The sequence below is a fragment of the Carassius gibelio genome, chromosome B6 (genome assembly GCF_023724105.1).
Source record: "Carassius gibelio isolate Cgi1373 ecotype wild population from Czech Republic chromosome B6, carGib1.2-hapl.c, whole genome shotgun sequence".
NCBI lineage: Eukaryota > Metazoa > Chordata > Actinopteri > Cypriniformes > Cyprinidae > Carassius > Carassius gibelio.
The window spans coordinates 2,441,548-2,468,110 of record NC_068401.1 but is presented as its reverse complement, the minus strand read 5'-3'; the positions used below and the strand labels follow the sequence as shown (position 1 = coordinate 2,468,110).

General features: G+C 35.0%; 1 protein-coding gene and 2 long non-coding RNA genes across 3 annotated transcripts in view; 1 reads left to right on the top strand and 2 right to left on the bottom strand.

The window, feature by feature from the left end:
* Window positions 1–3,333: 3,333 nt before the first annotated feature.
* On the bottom strand, window positions 3,334–5,578 carry LOC127960195 (uncharacterized). The gene is made up of 3 exons (XR_008154344.1): window positions 5,135–5,578; window positions 4,313–4,387; window positions 3,334–3,804 (listed from the first exon to the last, which is right to left on the bottom strand). It is a non-coding gene; the product is annotated as an uncharacterized LOC127960195 (long non-coding RNA).
* A 3,791-nt stretch (window positions 5,579–9,369) lies between these two features.
* On the bottom strand, window positions 9,370–15,414 carry LOC127959124 (1,25-dihydroxyvitamin D(3) 24-hydroxylase, mitochondrial). The gene is made up of 12 exons (XM_052558120.1): window positions 15,004–15,414; window positions 14,098–14,288; window positions 13,918–14,011; window positions 13,737–13,830; window positions 13,565–13,656; window positions 13,290–13,401; window positions 11,984–12,129; window positions 11,618–11,784; window positions 11,093–11,171; window positions 10,025–10,222; window positions 9,823–9,934; window positions 9,370–9,709 (listed from the first exon to the last, which is right to left on the bottom strand). The coding sequence occupies exons 1-11, from the start codon at window positions 15,241–15,243 to the stop codon at window positions 9,824–9,826; spliced, it is 1,524 nt and encodes a 507-aa protein (XP_052414080.1). The 5' UTR covers window positions 15,244–15,414; the 3' UTR covers window positions 9,370–9,709; window position 9,823.
* A 2,086-nt stretch (window positions 15,415–17,500) lies between these two features.
* The window catches only part of LOC127960124 (uncharacterized), a 41,710-nt gene continuing 32,647 nt past the window's right edge, over window positions 17,501–26,563 (top strand). The window contains exon 1 of the long non-coding RNA XR_008154329.1: window positions 17,501–17,677. This is a non-coding gene — a long non-coding RNA (uncharacterized LOC127960124). The remainder of the gene's footprint in view (window positions 17,678–26,563) is intronic.

Here is a 26,563-nt window from a genome sequence, read left to right as displayed (position 1 = left end):
ACAAAGATAACCTGAGTAAAGTTGTTTTGAAATGATGATTTAAAAAAGCTGTCCCATCCCAGACAGCAAACAAGTTTCGGCCCACATTTGGTTCTGGGCCGAAACTGCTTGCTGTCTGGGATCTTGCCTGGACCTATGTAAAAGTAATTTCCCCCTAAATTTAATAACTGGTTGTGCCTCCATTTGCAGCAACAATGACACTACTCTTCTTTGCAGAATTTTTTTTTATTCAGCCACACTGGAGGGTTTTCAAGCATGAAAGGACTGTTTAAGGTCATGCCACAGCATCTCAATCAAATTTAAGTCTGGACTTTGACTTGGGCCACTCGAAAACCTTCATTTGTTCTTGAGCCATTCAGAGGTGGACATGCTGGTGTGTTTGGGGGATCATTGTCCTGATTTAAATTTTTTTTAGAAAAAATAAATAAATCAAAATGTAAACTTTTGTCGTATCAGTCCACAAAATTTGGCCAAAAGTCTTGGATAATCAGAATATTGTTTGGAAAATGTGTGATGAGCCTTTGTGTTCTTTTTGTTCAGCAATGGCTTTTTGCGTGAATCTCTCTCATGGATGCTGTTTTTGCCCAGTCTTTTCTTATTGCTGAATCATGAACACTGATCTTAATTGAGGCGAGTGAGGCCTGCAGCTCTTTAAATGTTGTTCTGGTTTCTTTCATGACCTCCTGGATGAGCCGTTGTTGCGCTCTTGTAGTAATTTTGGTAGATCCGACATTCTTGGGAAGGTTCAGCACTGTTTCAAGTTTTCTCTATTTATGGATAATGGCTCTGTTCCTGGTTCACTGGAGTCCCAACGCCTTAGAAATGGTTTTATAACTCTTTCCAGACTGGTGCATGTCAACTATTTTGTTTTCTCATCTGTTCTTGAATTTCTTTCGATCGCAGCATGATGTGTTGCTCTTTAAGCGTGCTTCTCTTTGTCAGTCAGATTGTATTTCAGTGATTTCTTGATTCAACAGGTCTGGCAGTAATCAGGTCTGGATGTGGCTAGTGAAATTTAACTCAGCTTTCTGAAATAATGTGTTTAATCACAGTTCTTTCATGATTTAACAGAAGGGAGCAGTTACTTTTACAATTAACTTGCATTATCTTTGTGTAATATAACAATTTATTTGATGATCTGAATATTTTAAGGGTGCAAAAACCTTTTCACAGCACTGTATATATATATACAGAGAGAGAGAGAGAGAGAGAGATGTTCAATAACAAAGTACAATATAACAATGTTTTCAATTATGAGAACACAAAACAAGAAACTTTTCAATTCTAAAGCTTTTCAGATTTATGTGAATATATTATGTGAATATAAGTGTGTACACATTATCTGCTGCAAAGCTTGACTTTACCCTATCAAGTATTTCTACAAGTGATAATCTACCATAACAAAAAGTATGGTACAATTACCAAAGTATGGTTTATTACCTTATTTTATGCCAGTAATCCTGATTGTTTTTACATGATAGAAACATAAATTTCCTTGAGAACCATGTAAATATCATGGTACATGAATATGAAAATCATAACCATAATCAAAGTACCAAGGCATTCCCGTACATATTCATTGTGTTTCTTCCATGGTATTTGCATGGCACTCCAACATACTTCAGAGAATACCACACGACCAGAAACATAGACTGCAAGGCTCTTTATATAAGAACCTTGACAAATAGATTAATTATAGATTAAGATGATTTTTAACTTTTAAATAATTATTAAACAATGTGTTTATACATACAGTATGCAGCATATACTATACAACTTAGATTAATATAAATATATTTTGTGCAACTATTATACATTTTTGAAATTATAGTTTTGTATCTTTTATGTGACCCAAAGATGTCACAACCAGTTGTAAAATCTTCACACACACCTGAAACACATCATACATCACTTGGATTTTGGAAATATGATTTTGTGTCTTCTTGGTGATTTTTTCAAATATTTAAATCTAAATAACTTGCTGGCCATGTGATATACTGCAACATACTGCAACACCAACTGTAATATAATGTGTCTTTGGTGTTTTAAAATAGCCCCCCCCCCCCCAATCATTTGTATGTAAGTGACATCATTAGTGACATCATTAGATCACATGACAATTTAAATATACTGTAATTTATTGGATTTTTTTCTTCATATATTTAAATTGTCATGCGATCTAATAATGCCACTTTGCCTGTAATATGCAAATATGCAAAAAAAAAAAAAAAAAAAAAAAAAAAAATTCCCTTACCAAATCATGATTTTAAATCTTTCTTAAAAAATGCCATTGAGGCCTGGACTCACCATCAGAGGTATAAAAGTGGTTCAGTAGAATTTAATGTGTGTTTTTAAAACATTTGCTATGAACAAATGAATATGCATAAGAACATTACACACACACACACCCTCTCACCACACACTCGACCTTGATCATGCACACATATCCCTGCATTCATACAGTAATCATAACTTTTATAGGACCTAATACATAAATATAGACTGTAAGCATTGCAATAAATGATCAAATCTTATGACTATTTCATATTTATGTTCAATAAAGCCACACAGTTTTGAAAATAACTGAGTATAAGCCTAAGTATGAAAAAAATATATGAGTATTTTTCTTACTCAGTTTCATACTCAGTTATTTTCTGAATCTCCCAAGTGGATCATTTGGATGACTAGAGCCATATTTCTGATCATGGAGAAGAACATTCGATCCTTAGCTTCTCATCTAAAGACTTAAAGTTTTATAGTTTTGATTGATGTACTGGTATTCTTTCATAATCACAGCTACATGGTTATACTGCACTTTTTATAGTCATTTTATAGCACTGTTTTATAATGCACAGATGTAATTAAAAGTGATTATTTTCACTTTTTTGCATTTGAATTCGAATAGTTAAAACTACTTTTAGTGTTTTTTTTTATAATTATTTCTTATGTGCACCAAGACTGTATTTATGTCTTCAGTGTCACATGATATTTAAGAAATCATTCTAATATGTCAATATTTGAAAATATTTAAAAAACAATTTCCACTAAAATGTTAAAAATAATAATAATGAAAACAGCAAGTTACTGTTTTCAACAGTTATAATAAGAGCAATTATTAATAACTGAGCATTAATAATATCAGAATGTTTTCTTTAGGATCATGTGATACTGAAGACTGAAGTAAAGATGTTCAAAATTCTGCTTTGTATCACAGAAATAAATGACATTTTAACATATAATCACATAGAAAACAGTAATAATATTTCAATAATATTTTCATCTTACTGTATTTACTTCATTAGACTTTGTTCAAAAACATGAAAACATCTTTATTCAAAACTTGAAAAATGAAAAATGCACTCAGATACATAAATGTGATTTACAGTACTTTATAAATCACATTTGTTTTTTTAAAAAAAATACACGAATACCAAAATTAACACATAAATAAAGCTATCCATTGTAAAACGACAGAAGCTCCTACAATAAAAATCTTTGGAAAATGCATATTTGAAATATCCAAGTTGGTTATAAAATCGTTCTGGAGTCTATTCTGATCTTGACTCGTTTTTTTTTTCTTTCTTTGTGATGTATAGTAATAATAAAAAATAAATGAAATAGGGTAAAGTCTGCTTTTGTGAAAGTTATAATGCTCCAGTAATAATCATTTTACTGTTGAACTACTTCTAAACAGACACTAGAGGGCGCCATCAACCTTAAAATACCTATTCCACAAGCTAAAGAAGACCTTTCACGTGGATCAGAGGGATATCTATCCAAACTGCATGTTCGATAGTTTGGTACCTGTGAAAGATGACAAATAATTAATTTAATGCACAATAATGCCCCGTAATGCATTTAGTGGTCTTGTGTACTTGAATATGTTTTGCACATCATTTTGTGAAATAGTGAAACTACATCAAAGCAGTTTTGAAACAACATATGCAATTTTCCTTTTCCACTTTAATATTTTGTTGCTCATAGAGTGTCATTATGTTGCATCACAAGGGCGTCTAGCTCATGTCACATCAGAAAATCAGTTTTAAAACCACAGTAATCATATTTTACAGTCTCCCAAATGATCATGCTTTTACATGTCTGAAATCTATTGAAAGTATTACAGCTAGCTATTGCTCAATTTTACTGGGATTAGTGCTGAATTCAAGGCCACAGGGCGATTTTTGACATTGAACGTAGAAAGATTTATCTGAATTAACCACATATTAGAATAAACCAGATAATGTCCAGTGGTTTTGAACACTCATACTACTAGGTGTAGTATATGGTCAGCCCATCCAGAGATTATACTCACGTTTATCTGCCTCTGAGTAAAGATGTCTCGAAGTGAATGACCTTTTGAAGATTACGAAAGCTTCCACTTTAATTGCTGTAGAGTAAGAAAGCATGAATGACAAGGAGACCGCTGATAAAACATATAAAACATAGATATAGGTTGGTGTGTTTAAGGTTTCTACAGGTTAAACCAATTTCATTCAGCTCGTGTGTGTGTAAAGGTTAGTTATGATATCATTCAAAGTTTGGAGTCAGTATGTTTTTGAATTAAATCTCTTTCAATCGCCAAGGCTGCATAATTTATTTATTTATTTGATGCAATACAGTAATAACAGTAATATTGTGAAATATTATTACAATTTAAAAGAACGTTTTCTATATATATATATATATATATATATATATATATATATATATATATATATAAAACTACATTTAGATCAAAACTAGATTTAAATTGATTTAATCATGTCAAATTCTTTTTACAAAATTAATTAATTAAATGATTATTATTTACTAATTAAGAAGAATTTTCTATAAAATTACATATTTTAATATATTTCCTTGCATTTCAATATATTGAGGGCAAAATATATTTATAAATTATTTTATGCATATTTATAAAATATTTTAGAAGAAAAATAGTTTTTGCCCATATTTATTTATTTATTTATATATTGCTGTACAGGGGTTGAATGAATATTTGAATCCATATTATTATTATTATTGTTATTATTATTATTATTGTTATTATTATTATTAAATGTATGAAACGTTGTTGATTACTGCTGTGGTTTTTCTTTTGGAATTCTATATTTTTTCATCATATAAGTGATACAACCTCCCAGAATTGATGCCAGTCTCAGGATCTGAAGAACGTGTTGTTTTAGTTTGGCATTGATCAAGCAGGAATCCAGTCTTGCGTCAGCGGCTCTACTATGGGATAAAAACATCCTTCAATAACTCGTAGGAAACCTAATAAGACAAGAACATGACAATTTAATTACAGTAATGCCATTCCATTACAGTTATAGTATAGATCATGTAAAAAAATAAGAAATAAACATTAGGTTTGGATGATTCGGTCGCTGCTTGACTTTAATTGTGGTACCACTATAAACACGGGCGGCAATCAGGCATTTGACTTTATTGCATTGCTTTATTGGCGTAGTGAGTTTGTTTTTGCTCTAAACCCACACGACTCGAGGTGAACGACACCGGCATCGGGCCAAAGCAAAGGGACGTTGAGAAACTGGGGTTAAAGTTACAGTAGTTGCTGTTATATCACTTGGCAGTGTTTTTGTGTGCCTTTCTGTCAAAACATCAGGTTCATAGCTTGTGAAATAGTGGAACATGATGACATTGTTGAATCTGTGTCAGTCCAGTGTCAGCTGACAGGCTCAGAGCGGCCAATTAACCCAAACACCCCATCCACCCCATGAACCCCCGAGAACAGGTCAACAACAATATATACAGATGCATTCATCTTATTATTTTAATTGAATAATATTACTAGTATTTATAATATTTGACCTTTCAGAATAAGATGCTTCACTGACATAATAAAAATAAAAATAATTTTAAAAAAAAGTTCTAGAAACATTTCTTATTATCAGTGTTGAAAACAGTTGTGCTGCTTCACATATTTGTGGAAACTTAAATACATTGTCATTCAAAACTTACAATTGTTAAAAAGAAAGAAAGAAAAAAGAAGGAAGGAAAGAAAGAAGGAAAGAAAGAAAGAGAGAGAAAGAGAGAAAAAGGTGTTAAGCATGTATGTTAAATTGATCAAAGATGACATATTTTAATACATTTATAACATTACAAAAGATTTTTATGTCAAACAAGTGCTGTTTTTAAACTTTCTATTCGTTGAAATTCAATGTGTCCAACACTGATAATAATAATAATAAATGTTTCTTGAGCAGCAACTCAGCATATTAAAATGATTTCTGAAGATCATGTGACACTGAAGACTTGAGGAATGATGCTGAAAATACAGCTGCACATCACAGGAATCAAATACATTTTACTATAAAAATGCTTCAAATCGGAAAAACTTCTTTCAGCTTTTTACTGTTTTTTATCAAATAAATGCAGCTTTGGCTTTGGTGAGTAGCATATGTGTATACACACACACACACACACACACACACACACACACAACGCATATCTGTATAGAACATCCAATTAAAAAAAAAAAAAATCAACTTTAGCCTTTACTTCTACAGAGAAATAATCCTTATATTCCTCATATTTTTTTTTTATACAAAGACTTTTTATTATTATTTTAACTGTGAAAAACGTCTCAGGTTACAAATGTAACCTTTGTTCCCTGAGAGCAGGGAGCGAGACAACACGTCATCGACACTATGGGGAACGCCTCAGGTGTGACAGGTGTCTGAAATCAAATATCAACTCACAGCAATCATGCTGACCGGCGCCAGCCATGAAAAAGGGTGCCTTGAAACCATGACAATATCCTTTCGTCGGTAACACTTCAGAATAAGGTTCCATTAGTTAATGTTAGTTAACTACTTTTCTTAACATGAACTAAGCAAGAACAATCCTTCTACAGCATTTATAAGTCTTAGTTCATGTTAATTTCAACATTTACTAATGCATTATTTAAATCAAAAGTTGTGCTTGTTAACATTAGTTAATGCACTGTGAATTACCATGAACTAACAATGAATAACTGTATTTTCATTAACTAACATTAACGAAGATGAATAAATACAGTAATAAATGTATTATTCATTGTTTGTTCATGTTGATTAATACATTTACTAACATTAACTAATGGAACCTTATTCTAAAGTGTTACCCTTTCGTCTGAAGGGACTGTTTGGCAGGCAGACCCCAAGGCATGGCTGGGAGACGTATTGTCTCGTTACCATGTTCTCAGGGAACAAAGGTTACATTTGTAGCCTGAGACGTTCCCTTTCGAAGGGAACTCCGACAATACGTCATCGACGTTATGGGGAACGAAATACACACGCCGCCATGCTAAAGGGAGTACATGCCCAATGGCAGTGACAACTGTCAGAACCAGCAATTCAATAAACGCTAGAACCACTCACCCTCAGGTCACACTGGGCTGTCAGTGACAGCACTCCCTACGGTCATAGCCCAAGCTATATGATACCACAGAAAACCTCCATAAACATAGTTTAGTGAAAGGTCTACCTGGGCCTGCTCAAGGCCTAGGACCACAACTTCAACTTCTTAGAAGGGGTCCCTTCCAGGGAATGTGGCTAGGGAACCCGAGGGAACCCCAGCCAGTCACTATTCAGGGGAACGTGACACCTGAAATGCCACCAGGCAGGCCTGACCTGGTGTCACTACATAAGACACTGCAGACTGGCCACTTCCTGTCTGTCCAAAGACAGAGCCTCTGGACACTTGCCTTTAGGAAGGCATCCAACCCGAGGAACTGCGGAGCAGGCAGTGAACCACTCGGCCCGGATCTCAGAGACGGGTCGATCCACGGATCTACCCAGTGTTTGAGAGGCCTACGACCGACTGACCAGACTCAGGAGGCCACATACTCATATTGACCCTCAGTGAGGGGACCTCTGGTCCTGTCTACGGTCCTCAGACCAAGACGAACCAGGTCCTCCCACCTGCCTGGGCTGGGGCTCGGATCTCAGCGGTATACAGGTCTTAAATGCAGGCTGAGCGCGCCTTCGCCTTCCTAAACTTTCCAACCACTGCCTCAACGGAGGTGCCAAAAAGTTTAGCAGGCGAAACTGGTGAATCAAGGAGAAGGGGTTTTTCTTTCTCGCCGATATCAGCCAAGTTGAGTTGTGCTCTTTACCCAAACAGTAACCTACACACACATCTCGTAAGTGTCACCCAGCGACAAATATCTTGGGCACGGGTCAGCACATTTCACAAAATTTTTAGGACTTGCCTTAGATGTGTGTTTCATTTTCGCTGTAAGCAGATGTTTAAGGCCCCCGTCCACAAGGAGACGGAGCTTACCCCAATCCGATCTTTTTTTTCCTCGTGTCAAGAAATATCCGCATCCACACGAAAAAGCAAAATGATGTAGTATACATGCCAGACCAGTATGTGGCGCTGTAATTCTGCCACAGAGATACACTAAAAACAGAGAAAAAGACTTGGACTATGCTCATAAACCTTGCGCGTGGTACACAAACAAACATGGAACAATACATTTATTAATCTGTGTAAATGTTAGTTAATAAAAAGACAATCGTTCCATGTTTGTTCATGTTTTTGTTGCTGTTACGTGACGTAGAGGTGTCTGACTAGGGGGGAGACGTGGGCTGATGACGTCATCGTTTCAGAAAATATACGGATTAGCCATCCAGACGAAAACGCAAAGACGGCGTTTTCAAATTTATCCACTCTGGGACCCGGTTTCAAAAAATACCGGTTTCACCTTATACGAAAACGGCGGGTCCGTGTGGACGAAACGCCTATCCGATAAAAAAATGTGTGCGTATTCACAGAAACGCGTCTCCATGTGGAAGGGGCCTAAATCAGACAAAACAAAGGATATTGTTACGGTTTCAAGGCGCCATTTTTATGTATCCAGGTCACACGCTCATCATTCAAGCTGATGATTCACGGCTGTCGCCAGTCAGAATAATTGCTTTGAGTTGATATTTGATTTCAGACACCTGTCACGCATGAGGCATTCCCCATAACGTCGATGACGTATTGCCGAAGTTCCCTTCGAAAGGGAACCATGGTTCACTATAGTATGGAATGATTACACTGTCCAGGTGACATGGCATTTATGTATATATATGTAAGTAAAAGCAAAGTATTTTCATTGTGGCACACTCAGTGATTTCCAGACCACAGCATTTCATTTCAACCTTTTATTAAAAACATAAGTGTTGAACAATATCCAGTGAATTAATGATTTTCTTTAAAAAAAAAAAAAATAATAATCTCTCATTGCTTTCTCATCATTTACAAACAAACATTTAACATATTATACATGTTTATTAATAGAATGCTACATTTCTGTTTTATATAACATATATGTACAGCATTTCTGCAACTTTTGTATAAAAAAAGGAAAACATTTTTTATATATATATATATCAAACTGTACATGGAATGATTTCAGTACTAAATAATATTGCATAGAAAATTTACCATCTCTACATAATTTTAGTAAATATTTTCAAAAAATATATTTACCATAGTAATATACTAGGTAGCAGCAATTATGGAAAAACCTTAAATATTTATTTTAAGCAGTCATTTTAATAAAGTAAATAAATAGAGGGATTATTTACTAGTATCATAAAACTATATACTAATAGTTTGAGGTATAAGTGTGAGACTGATACATTCTATAGTTTAGCAGCAGAATAAAGGCCTCGTAGTGTGTCGGATCCATTAATATGGAGTCCTCCGTTCAGGTTAGTATCTGCAAAGACCAAAAAACAGGTTTCAAAACAATACAAGAGCCTCAAAATGCACACAGGAGCATCAGATGTCTACTAACTTGCTTGAATGAGATGTTTAAAGTCATTTTCATACCTCATCGGCGGACAAAAGCCACCGGAAGCTCTCGGCTTGGAACCAGAGTTCCTGAATGCAGCGCATCCACCGGCTCATGATCTGTGGCCACAATCTCATACTCACGCAGCATCTGAGATGAAGAGCACGAACGAATTACATTAATCTACTCATATTAAGACTAAGAAGTATTGCTTCAGCTTTTAGTGTCCAGTAATCGTACCCAGCAGAGACTGAGTTGGATCTGAAGCTCAGCGAGTCGCCGGCCGATGCACATCCTCTTTCCGATCCCAAACGGCACGTGTGCGAACGGATTGATGGAGCTTTTCTCCTGAAGCCAGCGCTCTGGTCTGAACTGCTTCCCGTTGTCAAAATACTCCTCGTTTGAAGCGATAGCCTGACTGTTGATCATCAGGACGGTCTGGAAACATCAGGGATAAATAAATGTAATGCACTCAGATTCACTTTTATTATTAATTCAATCATGTGCAATGCATAAAAGGTCTATAAAACTTTAACAGATGAAATGATAAAGCAATGACGGGGACACAGTCTAGTTACTGTTTTGTGGCTCTTTTGTGTAACTTAGTAAGCCTTTTAAGATAAAATATATAAATATATTATACTTTGTAATATAATGTTAGTTTTAAGTATAATTGCATATTATATTTTTTTATTTATTTCAAAGTATTACATTTAGTTGATTAATTATATTTTACGTATATGTCAAATGTTATTTATATTTATAAATATATATTTATATAATACAATATATGAATTAATTTTTTATTATTAATATTTAATAATTGTTAAGATAATATATTACACAATTACACATAGTGTATGTATTTATAATATAATTATTTATTTTATTAATGTTTAATTTATCATAAAATGTGTGAACTCTAATTAAAAATAAATTAAAAATAATTAATATTACTGATTAAATGTAATTTTACTATGTATGTTTTATTAATTTACTATGTTGACTATATATATAGCATATAATTTTAAAAAGCAGTGTCTAACTAAATACTATTGAAATATTTTACTATTGTTACTTATGTATTGTATTATAGCATCAGATTAGTAACATTGCAAAATGTTCAGTTCTATTGGAATCTATTGTGCTGTCATGAGAGGAGTTTTTTTTGTTGTTGTTGCTAATTTATAGCTTTTTTAATCAGTCTTGTATCGGTTAGGATGCTGTCTTAGAGTCTAGCTGCCTAAAGGCCTCTCATTAGAGTTAGCTCAGTAATAATGAGATAATGTCTGATAATGAGATACTCACTCCTTTAGACAGAGTATAATCGCCCAACACGGTGTCTTTATCTAAGGTACGACTGGTGAACGGCACAGACGGTGAAACTCTGCGGAGAGAAAAAAAGACAACAATCAACCTCTGGCTTTTGAGAATTTCTGAGAATAACCCCACACAAATCCACCATCAACATTCCCAGCACATGCTTCAGCATTATCCTATCCGTGTCTTCCTGTAACACATGACTGTCGCCTGAAACATGAATAGTATCAATGCCAATAAAGAACCATTATCTTCAAGAGCCTAGGAAACATTTTTGGGGAAACAGTTCCTCAAATAACCATTTTTTTTTCCTTAGAGTGGAGAACATTTTAATAATCTAAAGATCCTTTAAGAAAGAAATCAGTAGAACATAATAGTTCACTGTTCCAAATTAAATTTAGCACTTGCTGTTTCTCTGTAATTGTGAAAGCGGAAATTGTTTCTACACACAATCATTTCAGTGTAGCCTATTTTAGGAGCCATTAGGCCCATGTCGAAGGATATTTTGCCCACCTCATGGACTCCTTCAGGCAGGCTTTGAGGTAAGGCATGTTCTTGATGTGCTCAGCTTGCGGTGTTTCTCCTGCAGGCACCACGTCCTGGATCTCCTTCAGAAGTTTAGCTTGGGCGCAGGGGTTACGTGAGAGGTTGAAAATAACCCACAACATGCTATTAGCGGTCTGCAAGAGGAAAACAAGAAGGATTTGCTTGGTTAGTTGGGCCGTGCTCCCTGCTCTGCTTCATTCTTCTGACTTATGTGCTTGATTGAGCTAAGCTGAGTGTTGTTCAGTCTTAGCCTGGATAAGAGCAGAACAAAGACGAGTTAGATCAACTGTTTTCTTAGCTCGCTCGCGTCATGAAAATCATGAAAGTGCGTACCGTCTCCACTCCTCCGACCTGGAGTTCGGTTGTGGCGGCGTACAGCTCCTTCTTGGTCAGGTGGCTCTGGTGGTAGATGTCGCAGAGGAAGTTTCCGGTTTTGCCGTTTGAGTGGCTCTTCAGATTCTTGTCAATGTAGAGTTTAGCTGTTAAGATGATGATTGCTTGATTAGTTGGTGATGTTTTTAATTCAACATTTTAAAAGGAGTTTTAAAACTGGACAGTACGAGTGTGTGTATGTTCTTACATTGTATTTTATCATTAGAAGTAAATAAAATGTTATTTGTTAACTATATATACAGTATATATTGCCATCGGGGTTATTAAAAAATACAGTGCAAATATTGTGAAATATTATTGCAATTTATTGCAAAGTTTCTATTTGAATATATTTTAAAATGTAATTTATTCCTTTGATGCAAATCTGAATTTCCATCATCAATACTCCAGTCTTCAGTGTCACATGATCCTTCAGAAAACAATATGATTTGCTGCTCAAGAAACATTTCTAATTATTATCAATTATGTACATATAAATTCCTATATAAGCCTAGATAATATTTTGATAAAGGTTTGAAATACAACTAACTTATAAATTATATTAACCTTAACTTAGCCTTTAACTTTTGTGCAAAGCACTTTAAAGCATCATTGTGCAACAGATTTATGCAACAATGTTCCAAGCAAATTTCATTGCTCTAATAATAATGTGATATGTTTCTATACATATATATATATATATATATATATATATATATATATATATATATATATATATATATATATATATATATATATATATATATATATTATTATTATTTATTTATTTTCTTCTTCTTAATATTCAATGCTGAGAGTAATATGCATATTTTGAGTTCACTGTGTGCATGCATGTAAATATTCTATTCAATAACTTAAAACTACTACTACTACTAGTCAGGTACGGCACGCGCTGCTGTTGTTTAGCTGCAGGGAAAGTGAAGTGTTTGTGAATGTGTGACAGGTGCTGCGAGTGAGCCGCTGTTAATGGAGCCACAGCAGCACAACAAACTGAGAGTAATCCAGCTTCACGCCAACATTCCTCCCTCCCTCTCTCTGCTCCTGCTACTACAAATATTTGGCTGGATTCTCATGCACTTAGGTCACTGCGTTTACTACTACGGTTCTCTCTCTCTCTCTCTTGCTGTGTGCATGGATCTACTATAGCGGGTTGGAGCAGAAAGCCATAAGTTCATATGTCATCACTTGAAGTGGAAATGAAAGCTTTATGGGTTACACGTCAACTGATTAAGGAGCTCTTTAGTACCTGTGCTAAAAATACGGTCCCAGGCTGCTGTGTGATCTTGCCACGTTTTCGTATTGAAGGTCTTATGGAGCTCCACGGGAGTCACCATCATCAGCCCAAAGGTGCTCATCATCTGAAAGTGAGAAAACACCATGAACATTTGTTTTTGAACTATGAAATCCTTTGCATCTTTGCATTGCATTGCATCAGAAGAGCTTTAGATAAAGCTTGTGCACTTTAGAGTGCGTTACTCACTGTTTGAACTATTAATTGGGTCAAAAAGATAGTCAGTTTACCGTCTTTACTGAAGTGATGAAATCCATGGCCTCGTTGTTGATGGTGTCTTGCAAGAGTCCGAAACGTTTGTCATAAAGCACATAGCAAATCGCTAAAAGGCCAAAAGAGAAAGAAATGTAATGCATTTCATTATAGTAAGTCAGTGTATGGCAGACATGGCATGAAACTCACTTTCAAAGGACCACTTGTTCAGTTCAAAATACAAATCGTCGATCTTCCCGTTGATTTGGGCTCTTCCGATCCTCTTTATCAAATCAGCCGAAACCTTTCCATGAAGACAACCAGCAGTCACTCAAACTGTCTTTGCATTAATTGTGAATTATACTTGATATATTTCTCAAGCAGAACTGACTTCATTGATTTTGCCGTCCAGTTTCATGACTTCGGTCGGTTTCATGAGTTTCTGCTGGAAAGCGCTGCGCACCCGCTGCCAGTCCTTTCCTTCCCTGCAAATACATTTGTTTGCATTTTAGAATATTATGACATAAGCAATTAAACCACACATGCATTTGTAAAGAATTATGATATTTACAGTATAAGCAGCCCATAAGCCTCGTCCCGCATGTCTCTGTAGGCTTTCCATGGTTTGATCTCCAGTCTCTGAGGATAGTTGCTCTCTTTTCTGTAAAGAGCCTCCAATAAACATGGTGCACCAATGTGAACCGACTCAAAAGAGCCCAGCTTCATCTGGAAGATCTTCCCAAACTTCTTATGGTAGTGAATCTGGGGTCAAAAAGACAGAGAAAACACCTTTAAATCTGAAGAAATGTACAGAAATTATTGAATAAATAATTTTTTTTTAATTTTTTTAATTATTATTTAAACTATTATTAGGACAAGGTGGGATTCAAATAAGCATAAATAAGTTAAATAAGTTTAAATAATTAATTAAATAAACAATTTATGATAAGAATGCTAATAAATTAAGTTATGAAAAGAATGCAAAAGTAATGCATTTATTATTTAAAAAAACAGTAAACTTCACTAAACATCAAAGTTATGTTATAGTGTATAAATTAAAAAATAACCAATAACCATAAATGAACGAAAAAATATTTCAATTAATTTCACTAAACAATATAAGTTGTTAATTTATATTGTACATATAAATAATAAAAATAGAAATAGAAATAAAGTCATGCATTTATTATTATTATTATTATTATTATTATTATTATTATTATTATTATTATTATTATTATTATTATTGGAAAGCAAAGCATACTCTTTATACTGTATACTATACTTTTCCATAAAATGCATAAAATTGTATTTATGCATAAAACGTAAAACATTGTAAAACAAAAATCACTAAAATAATAGATAATACATAGAAATTATAATGTAAATTTAAAACAATTAAAATAGATAAGTTTAAAATATCTGTAAAATATATCAAATAAAATAATTGTTTCATAATTAATAATGAGGTTCATACCAGCGCCTCATGTTGTCTTTTTAGACCTCCTTTCCGGAGCAGCTCGACGAGGCTTCCGAACAGCGGCCAGTTGGTTGGTCCAGGGATGGAGTCGAGACTGTGTGCGCAGGGCGCGCTCCCTGCAGCATCCTTCGAGTCCAGCACACACACGGAGGATGTGGGCTTGCAGTGCTGAAGCCCCACATACTTCTTCTTCAGCAGCTCCAGAATCTGGGGACCTTTCTGGATATGCGCTCTCATCGTAAGGCGTGCGTAAAACGTCGTGCGTAAAAGTGTCTCCTAAATGCCACTATATAGGCTACTGTATATATACTCGCGGCCGTGTTTATCTCGGTCGGACAAGGCGACCAATCAGGAATCGTGTGTGAAAGTCGAGCCCACCATTCATTTATGGATCCGCTTTAGTGAGTACCGCCTGACCCCACATAGACCGAGGAAGTGCCCTCAAACGCGCTTTATAAATAAACATAACGGAGGTGACGCGGTTCGCTTTGAGCTGCCCTCAGCTCCTCTCTCTGAGTAAACACTGAGACCACGCGACGCCGCGACGCGCAAATATTTGCGCACTCGTGGCCAAAGGCGATCGCAATCGCGCTTGTTTGTACTGCATTCGCGTTGGAGCTCGAGAACATTTGAACTCCGAGTTCCATTCACGAGATCTCATATATGATCATCATTAAACACCGTAATGCACAAGTGCAGCACCTGATTCTTAGTGAACTTTGAAAATAAATTATTCTAAAAGCTTTTTGCATTCAGATAACATATTGGTCTATTAGGGTTTTACAGTATTGATATATCAGGAGAGCCAGTAGATAATATGGATGTTTGTCCATAAGCATCAAGATTTTTGATTAGAAATTGAATATGAGGAAGTGCATTTCTGCAGTGTGACAAATTAAAGCACAGTTATTAAGTATTGAATTAATGAATTTGATGTCATGGGGCCATTAATTTTTAGAGTATTGACTCATAAATGCACCAAGATGATTATGTAGCATGTTTGTCATCAAGCTTTTACATTAAAATGCTGTATGTGTATAAGAGTACACTGTAAATTGATGTATTGATGGATTATGTTTTTCTGATTTAAAATTAAATGTTAATTGCCATATCTTTATCATTATTTGTAAAATTTGCTAGCAGTTTCAGGGTAAAAGTTGTTTCACAACCAAATTTGTTTGTGCATATTTAGACTGTAATGAAAAAAAGACAAGTAAAACGGGTTATTGGAGTACATTTTAGTTATTTAATTTTTCTAAATGTCACATTTTATTCAGTGTCATTCAGTTATTGGTTAATTGTAATTATTTGTGAAATTCTGAATATAAAATTGTTTCAATGTAAATCATACATTTATTTCAGTGGATATATATATATATATATATATTGGGCTGCAAAGTACATTTAGCAATTGTACATTTCTGTATGGGTTTAGCTGGACCATGTTGTTAATGTGTGTATCGTATGACCCATTAGGTTTGGGTATAAAATTAGCCGGGTAAGCATGTTGCCCAGTACACAATGTCCAATGTTACATCTGAACTCAAGCCCCTCTGGTAATCCCACGCTCATGACATAGTATAGTTTTACCAAAGTAGAGATATGCAGCACAGTAAACACATTGACTCATAGCATACATAGGTCTTGTTTAAATAACCTTGAACCCTCTGCAGTGCTTGCTGTGCTTCCATAGTATTTAACAACACTGTGTCAATAAAACACACACAGAGAAAAGATTTTCATCAGCTTGGTTTCTCTCAAAGTTATGAACAAAGATTCTTCCAGTAGAATGTGCTTCAAAGTTCTCTGTTCTTTGATAAAGTTCTCAAATATCTGCACAAAAACATTATTTATGGAACATTTTCCTGAAGCATTGTATTTGGACGTTTGTCTAATATGGTTCAGACAACATTCAAGTAACATTCCCATAATGTTTGCAAAAAATAAAATGGAATTTGCACTTAAAATCACTGGACATTTTGAATGTAGTCAGAATCACTCGGGGTCAACCAAAATGGGTTTTTCAAACAGCCGATGTTAATACTGATATCTAGAGAGAGGCGTGTTTCATATCTGTCTGTATATGTGTAAAATAGGCCAATTAACTTAGAGCAAAACTGACATTTTTACACAGGATTTCTTATTTTATTTAAATTCACCAGAAATGTTTGAAACACAACTTGTGCACAGTGACAAGCCTGATGGTAGTTTTATTAATCATTATGTCAACCCAGTTTGTTTTTGGCCAATAATCTCAAATCAGACAAATATTGGCTGATTTATCGCATATATCATGTTGCATGCTGCTTAAAAAAAAAAAAAAAAAAAAACCTTGGAAGTTAAAAGGGTCATGACTTTTATGCTGTACATTTTTATTCCCGTCGTATATGTCACAGTATTCAATAAAATTATTTAAATAGCTTAAATAAAAAATACAGAATTTAATTACAAATTACAAATTTTACCTTGGTTCATAAAAAAAAGTGACCTTTTTTAAATGTTCCATACAAAAAAATGTCTCATTATTGATTTCTTTGTTTTTAATTGTCCCAATGTCACTTTCAATCCTGTTGGTACTTTGTCCCTTTAAATAACAAAAGCCAGTTCCTTGATGGCATCATCCTTCAGGAAGTGACATCATAATGGAGGGAAATCAGCAGCACACTTATAAGTGAGTATGAGCGATTATTTTAATGACTTCTGCAATGATCTGTGCTAGTGTGATGATATCTGAAGCATATGTTTGTACTGCACAACAGAAGTGCATCAGAGCCGGTCGTTAGTGAACAGACGGTGAACGGTGAAGTGAGTAGTGAGTTTATAGTGACAGGAAACTCAAGATGGTGGATACAGTCCGAATTAACCTCATAAACAAACCTGTAAACATATCAACAATAATATGAACAATAAAACATAACCTCTTGTTAACTTTGTTGGACTAAATTGACTAAAAGAACATAATACAAGCAGCTCCTCAGATTACTCCAGAACACATGGGTGGTGGTTTTTGGCAAAAACAAGGTGTTAGAGCAACTGACAGAAGCACAGCCATGCAAGGACTTAAAAGCTTCAACTTGTTTTTGGCTATTTGGCAGTACAAAGCTCTGGAATATTGTGGGTGATGCAAGAGATTTTCTTTGGTAAATTTTGGTAAAGCTCTTTCATTTTGTTTTATTGCCCAACATTGGTTTAAGTTTCCTAGAAAGAGTCGATCAGAAGAAATGAAACTGCACAAGAGTATCCATTAAAATACATACGGTTTTGATGAACCAGCTCATCATCATGATGTTAAGGTGTCATGGATTGTTGCCAGTGCATGCTGGGTAATTTATAAGTGGTTGCTAGTGTGTTGTTAATAATGCGTGGCTTTTACGAAATACAGCTCGGGTCTGGGACTTTTTTAAAATCTTGTTTGTGAGGTAATAATTGTTTGGAATATAAAAGTTTGCTTCTCTTGCAGCACAAATAGTACTGATGTTTAACGATTGGGTGATGTTTAGCTTAACAAACACCCCTAATTAAGACTAAATTATAGGAAATGTGATGCTTTAATCCTGTTTTATGAACCTAATGTGTCTCGCTCATGAACCCTTTGACCTGAGAGTTGGTTTACACCTAAGACCGGCAGAAAACACATGAAGTGGAGCAAAACTGATGACTCAAGCTTGTACGACCCCGGCTGTTAGGGGCCATTGAGTTCAGAGACAAGCACACACATGCACATAAACACTAGTAAAGGTTGTTCATGTACAGTTTGTTCATTTGCATGTGACGAATTAAAGGAAAGATGAAGGGTGAACTAATCATGTTTGTGTTTCATAATATATCTTTGGTTGCACATAAAGATTTCCTCATTCAGAGTTTGATCAAAGATTGCAAATGTGGATGTTCACGAAAACTGATTATGGAATTAATGTTTTAATTTTAGTCTGCACGAATTAACAAAACGGCTTGCATGAAATGACACAATCTTCCCGTCCCTTATAAACACACTCAAACCTCATTGACTTCTTGACTTAAGGTGCTTTAATTTGAGGCAATTATTTGTTCAACGCCACAAGAAGGATCTTATCTGAATGAATCATTTCTGTGTTGTTCCACATTGCTTGGCCACATCTGTTTTTCTTGCTGTTTGACAACCTTAGTTGTCCTTCCTTACAGAATTAAGTCGTATTACACAAGGCATCAAGGTGTTTAAGGATTTGTAGAGTAAAAAATGTCCCCTCTTGCATCATGCATACTTGTTATCACATCAGGGCCAATCTGATCCAGTAGCATCCTTTTGCTGTCATGTACAGTGCTTTTACGCTGCTTGGACTGTGATTTATGGCTGACATTTGAGAAGGGCTCAGCCCTGGACACCTCTGTGAACTCACTGACCCTCTCTGAGGTTTTTCTTGCACAAACAACTCACAGGGCCAGGAAAGGGTTAAGCATTTCCCTATGGCAGCCTTTCCTGTACTTAACACATCTGAGACATCAAAGAGTTGAGGCATCATTGCAATGCACAGTTATCATAATGCTCTGATGAAATTAAATGGGTGTTTGATGCAGGGTTGTGTCCTAATAATAGTCTTGTTGACTGCAGTGGGAAAACAATGCGGATTGTAAATAATGTGCAACTAACTATAGATAAGATAGTCTTCCATATCATTTGTTGTTGATGATGGAGGCCGTCCAGGCAAACTCTGTTCACTTGGTTAAGTATGACCAGTTTGTTTTCTGAATTATTGGCTTTTAGAAACTAGCCTACAATGCGTCTGTGCACAGAGGCTGTTTCTATAAAGTGGAGCGATTCCAACTTTGCAAGGACACTCTGGCGCATCTGACTCACAACCTGAAAGTATGTTTCATTTTTAAAAAATTTGCCACTGATGATTCAAATGTGAGTTTAGAGCAGTGTAGAGTAGCGCTAGTTTTTTTGTTGTTTCTCCGATCACAAATGCAGATATGGTTTTATGTTGACATGGTGCAATACACAACGCAATGCATGAAAACACAGTAGAAGTCATTATAATCAGGAATTATGTCCCCACTGGATCCAACAAATACCTTGTTTGTAATGGGTTTTATTGGTTTTGTCTAGTAAAGCCAGGACATGGCTTCACAGTATATTAAAAGCATAACATTTCTGTCACAAACAGAAATGTCTATTCGGCCAATCAGAGCACCGCTCACTTTTCAGACCAATGAGCTTTGTAAAAATCGACTCGTTTTTTTTTTTTTTTACCTTAAACCTCACAAACACATTGCATTACACCAAATACACAACATAATGTTCTTTTTAGCAACGTCATATGACCCCTTTTAAAGAAAATGTCAATATGTTTTCTAAATGTAAATGTCTAAGGAGCAAAGAGTTGGATTAGCAACATTTCAAAGGTTGAAAATACAACTTCCAAGTTCCAATCAATTTTTAATTACTTTTGAATGAATTTTAAAGAATAATAGCTTAACTTAAATAACTTTTACTGTATCTCCTGATTGCACTACAGTACTTCCTCAATAATTTTGTTTTGTATTCTAGTGCATGTCTAAAAATTCAGAAATCAAAATAGATGCAAAAATGACACAAAAAGTTTTGCTCTCTGAGAAATGTATCATAACTACAGAGATTTATGATAAAAAAAAGGACAACGTCTGTCAATGAGTGCAGAAAAACTCTACTTAATTCAGAGGGAAAACGTTTTCATACCATTAACAGATATTTGTTCTTTTCATTTCATTTTGTTCATTTTCTCAAATAACCCAGACCGAATCTTTATGTTGCATCTTGATTTAAAAATGTTTAGTTATTTGCATTAGAAAGCAAGACAAAATACTGACATGCATGCAACATTTAATTGTGGATGAATGACGAATTAAGAAGACCCACAGAAATGCTGTAATTTAGCATATTGTTTTGGTCTGCAGTATATAGTAATATTTATACATTTCAGTGTTTGATTTGAGGGGATCTTTTTTCACACACATTGTAAACAAAACATTGTTTTATTTCATTATTGTATAAAGATTTTCAGTGCCTGGAGTCACCACTTGATGCCCAATTTAAAGTCTGTGTCTTAAAGCAAAACCAGTTGAGAACCATCTCCATCCAGTCTCAGTTCTTTACAAGGTTCTCCTTTCAATGCAACCCTGATTGACGTCATTTTAAGAGACTTTCACAAAGTCCAGAGCAAACATCACTTATCCAATCAGACCCAATACACATTAGTGCTCTACTTTTGCACAGCCCGGAGAGGAAAGGGTTCAAAATGAGCCAATAGATCAACAGGTGCAATCAATAGCAGTTTCCACAAATCAGCTGCTCTATTTGCATATATGACAGAGTAAATGTATGTCTCCACTTGCCAGCAGAAAGAGAGATTATTAACATTTTTGAGCTCACCCTGTGCATGCATGAACAAAGCATGGGAAGTTTAAATATTCCTCAGAAGAATTACCAGTCACACATGAGTCAATAGTAATAATGAATGTAGAGAGCAGCTCCGATCATTTAGCAAGAATGTGATGAGAGAAGTCTAAGATTTCTAACTTTTGATTGCAGAAACTCTAAAGGAGATGCATGTTGAGAGTGCTGGGGTCATTTTTCAGGACAAACATCTGAGAAGGGAGAAATTTAACCCCAAATCAGTTTGTTCTCCATTTAATCTAATTGCTTTCTATGAGAAATACGGAAGAGTCTCATTTCTGGTGTGTAAGATGTAGTACGTTATGTTGTTTTTGCATGTAGTTCTTTGTAAACAAACAATTTTGATGTCGTAATCTTATGTCGAGGATAAACACAAACAATTTAAAACCACTGGTGATCACTGCATGAGAACTAGTGAGGTGATTATTTGTTTTTTTCTATCAAAAGACAAAGCAACAAAGCCAGATTTGTGTTTCTAAACCCTCTGATGCATGACGTCTTATTTGACAGAAAGATATTTTTAACCATTCACACTGTGCTACAATACACCCATGAGGTGTTTTAATTTTGACCTTTTCCCATTATATTTTATAGCTGTCCTCTTCATGAGTCATTTCAATATTTCTGATGAGAGAATGATGCCCCAAGTAATACAGAAATCTATTTTCTTGTGCAAATACATAATTAACAAAAAAAAAGAAGAAAAAAAAAGAAAAAAAGCAATTGGGAATGATTTTACTCTTTACTGTAGACAGGTTAGTATTTTGAACAGGGGAAATATATATAAATATATATATATATATATATATATATATATATATATATATATATATATATATATATATATATATATATATATATATATATATATATATATATATATATATATGTGTGTGTGTGTGTGTGTGTGTGTGTGTGTGTGTGTGTGTGTGTGTGTGTGTGTGTGTAAATGGTGTAGGTAAAATATTTTTTTGATGAGATTAATTACATTTTTGCCTTTACATACTAAATAATATTATACTATTATAAGGATAATATGTGTTTCTTTAAGCTTTATTTTTACACATACCAATTTCTGCTTTTTATAGTGAATTTATATAATATGTACAATTATTCCATCGTTGTTTTGAAGTAAAAAGAATTGTGTGTGTGTGTGTGTGTGTGTGTTTATATGTGACCCTGGACCACAAAGTCTTAAGTGTAAATTTCTCAAAATTGAGTTTTATGCATTATCTGAAAGCTGAATAATAAGCTTTCCACTGATGTATAGTTTGTTAGGAGGACAATGTTTGGCCAAGATACAACTATTTGAAAATCTGGAATCTGAGGGAAAAAAAATACTTTAAAATCACCTTTAAGTTAACTAGCAATGCATATTACCAATCAAAAATTAAGTTTTGATATAGTTATGGTAGGTAATTTACAAAATATCTTCATGGAACATGATCTTTACTTAATATTCTAATGATTTTTGGCATAAAACAAAAATCGATAATTTTGACCCATACAATGTTTTTTTTTTTTTTTTTTTTTTTGGGATATTGCTACAAATATACCCTAGAGACTTAAGACTGCTTTTGTGCTCCAGGGTCACAAAACAAAAGTTTGAGTGTGTGTGTATATATATATATATCATATTATTATTATTATTATTATTATTATTAATTCATATATCAGTGTCTTCAATTTTTTTTTTTTGTCTTAAATTTAAGAGCCTTAAATCAAACTTTTTTTTATTTATTTTTTTATAAAACTTGGCTTTAATTAGTGCTGATGTCTCAAGAGGGTGATGGTTTTAATTAAATGACATTGGTTGCAACAAACCTCTACGAAACAAATATAAGTGCTGAAATTATATTTGTTTATTCAGACAGGCTTTCTACATCTGATGGATTTACTTCTTTTGTCATAGTTCAAAGCCAAGACACTTTTTGACAGCAATTTATTTGTGTATATATTCATGTATACAGTGCTGATTTCTACTAAAATAATTTACTATATGTGGAAAGAGTGAGCAAAAGATGAGTTTGAATACTTGAAATTCAGTTCGATTTAAAATTATTTAGTGTTTTTTTTGTTTAGTTTTTTTTGTCACAAACACCAAAAATCTGATTTCTGAACAAAGCCCACACAGTCAATACTCATATTCCCGAGCGAACGGATGGAGCCAGTGAACTGCTTGACTCACAGGTGATGAAACCCCTCGTCCCCCATGACACCGACCAAGCTACTTAAAATCTCAGGTAAATTTGCTGAAGCTCTTGACCTTAGATACTGTGTACCGCAGGGCGCATAAACCCTATCTAGGGTGCAGAGCCTTTCGGAAACAAGTAGAAATCCAGCTGGCTTTATCTTATCTTATGTTATGAGTTAGCAAACAGGAGCACAGAAAACGTCAGCCTGCACATTACCCTACACAAATCAGTCACTTGAGAACTCAAGAGCCCACAAATTGATCAGTTTGAAGTGAAATTACTTGCAATTTAGATTCTTTAATCCATTTCCAGCCATTTAACAGCTAAACTAAATGAATAGATAGATATAGCATTGTGCATTCGAACACTGTGCAGATCAGACAAGTGGTAGCAATTTGAACAGAGTAAATAAGTCCAGACGATGAGCCAAGTCAACATCTTTTGATGATCCTGGATCAACATCATTGTCCAAAAATATAGACTTAACCCAACCCCTACCCCTAAACCTAACCCTACCCATAATGTATTCTTCAAATCAATGGGAAATGATAGCAGATTAACAAGGTTGTAGAAGAACATAATCCTGATTGTAAGCCTAAAACAGATATTTCCTGAAAAGTTACATCTCAATTCTGATTGGTTGACTGGGATGTTGATCCAGGAACATGTTGTCCTTGGTGAAATCACGCTCCCTTGTGTTTTTAATAGTTGCTGGGGTATTTTTGGTGGTTATTTACTTGCTCAGAAAGTAGTAGAATAAATAGACAAATCAGAGAGCCTGTTTGCCTGCATTAGATCTGATGGGTGTTGACCGCGTCACTCGAGCCGTCCAGGGCTCCCCCAAAGAGCCGTTTGGCAACACCCTCCGGTTCACCATCAGTGGTGTCGATCGTATCGCAGGAGACCACCATCACTGAGCCTCAGCGCTATTTATATAATGCTTTCAGCACCCAACAGATGCAGGAAATTTATTACAGCCACATGTCTCCAGGAAGGATCATTAACCTTTTGGGACGACCGTGCCGTAAACTCTTCCAAATGTCCTGCTACTCATTTCCGCTGTCCCTCAGAAGTGACTCAGTGTTGTTATGAGCTCATCGCTGCTTGTTATGATGGGTGTTGTATAAGTGACAGTCCTTCGCAGTGATTGCTTAATATTTCTTGATCTTTGGCCAGCATGTAAGTAGCTACAACAACTACTTATTGATTTGAATCACTCAGCTCTCACTGAAGCCTTTATCATAGGTCATTTTCTAAAGTATGTGATTGCTAGGGCGTTCTAAATCATTTTTGCACAGGTTGTTGGTTGGACTTTCATAGGTGTTTTCTAGGGCTTTACTATGCAGAGCAAATCATGAAGCTAAGTATGAGCAGTAGTTATAGTGATGTGCGCTATACCAAACATTTATATATTTGGGAATGTTTGCAAAACAGTACCTCAAATATCTGGAAGTCAAGGGACTCATTGTTATATTAGCTGCATAATGCTACTAATATACGAATGTGTCCCTTGACTTCCAGATGCTTGATGTATTTTATAGCCACAGTGTTTGTCTCTCCTCATCATGGTCAAGTTTAATTAAAAGCATCGAGTGTTCCCTCAAACCACGCCAGACCCGCATGACTTTGGCATGCTGGCTCTTGGGAGAAACGTTGTAATGGCTGTTTTTGAGCAGCAGTGAAGTTACAAACACCCGACCGCATTTTCCCTGTTGTTCAGCTTCTGGTGGAAACTACAGATTTCAACTCTGTTTCGTTCATTGTATTGCACGAGTATCTGAGTGCTCTCAATGACCTGCTCAGGCCTGTTTTCTATAGAGCCAGTTGTTTTCCCTACCGCTTTGTTACCGCTGAGTGTATCTCGTAAATTTACGAGTATGTTGTGCAACCACAAATTCTTCTGCTTGATAAAAGCCGATGGGGGAACTGTATCCCGGGGATTGTTTCTCTACATTTGAACAACAGATATGTTTTAGTGATGCCAGGGACTTAGTCTTTGCTAAGGCAGACACTTATATTATACTTGTATAATTAAGGCTTGTTATCTTCCTGTAACCTTAGGTATTACATTTTACAAGATTCAACTCAATTTAAGTCAGTTCAATATTACTTAAATTACTTGTGCAGCCAGTTTGAGGATATCTTAATATTTAGCAATTGAATTGAAGTTTTTAAATTGAAAATATGGAGAATAATTGTGTAAATTTATTACAATATATTGAACATTATATGTGACACTGGTGCACCAAAGCAGTCTTAAGTCACTTGGGTTTATTTGTAGCAATAGCCAAAAACACATGAAGGACAATGACGAAATTTTGTACATTTAAGGACAGCTATAATATATGAAGGAGCTATATGTAAACATTTAGTGCAGTTTTTAATTGTTATTTCTCTATATCTCTCTTTCTCTCTCTATCTATAAAGTCAATATACAGTATAACCTTGTAACGATCTGGACACAGGAGACGAGAGATCCAAGAGCAGTGAGTGTTTATTCGGTAATCCAGAAATCAGAATCAAAACAAGCAAGGGGTCATAACCAAAAATCAGTCCAAAAACAAACAAACAAACAGGAACAAGAACTCTAAATACAAGGAACGCGAGGAAACCAGGTGACGGAAAATAAGGGCTCCATGACACAGACAGAAAACAGACCGGTTTAAATAGACGGGATAATGACTATGAACATGAAGACACCTGAGAGCAATTAACAGGTGTGCAATTACCGTGATGAAGGGACAAGGCTTTGTGGGAAAGGCAGTGCCTACGGGGAAGTGAGACCACTAGTGGACACCCAGGGAATCACAGACCAGACACTGTGACAAACCACTGTTGCAGTATTGAAAAAATATAGTCCTCTCTTTCCTTTTATTTTCCAGTATATTCCCATATATCTTGTTTGGGACATGCAGTAATGTAGCTGTCCATGCCGTTCAGGAGCATGTGT

Bases quoted from the DNA above. Each gene is read 5' to 3' on its own strand.
- LOC127959124 (XM_052558120.1), bottom strand. From the start codon at position 15,243: ATGAGAGCGCATATCCAGAAAGGTCCCCAGATTCTGGAGCTGCTGAAG. The intron at 13,402-13,564 runs GTAAACTGACTA...TCTCACTTTCAG, and splicing joins TCATCACTTCAGTAAAGACG to ATGATGAGCACCTTTGGGCT. The intron at 11,785-11,983 runs GTACGCACTTTC...TTCCTCTTGCAG, and splicing joins AGGTCGGAGGAGTGGAGACG to ACCGCTAATAGCATGTTGTG.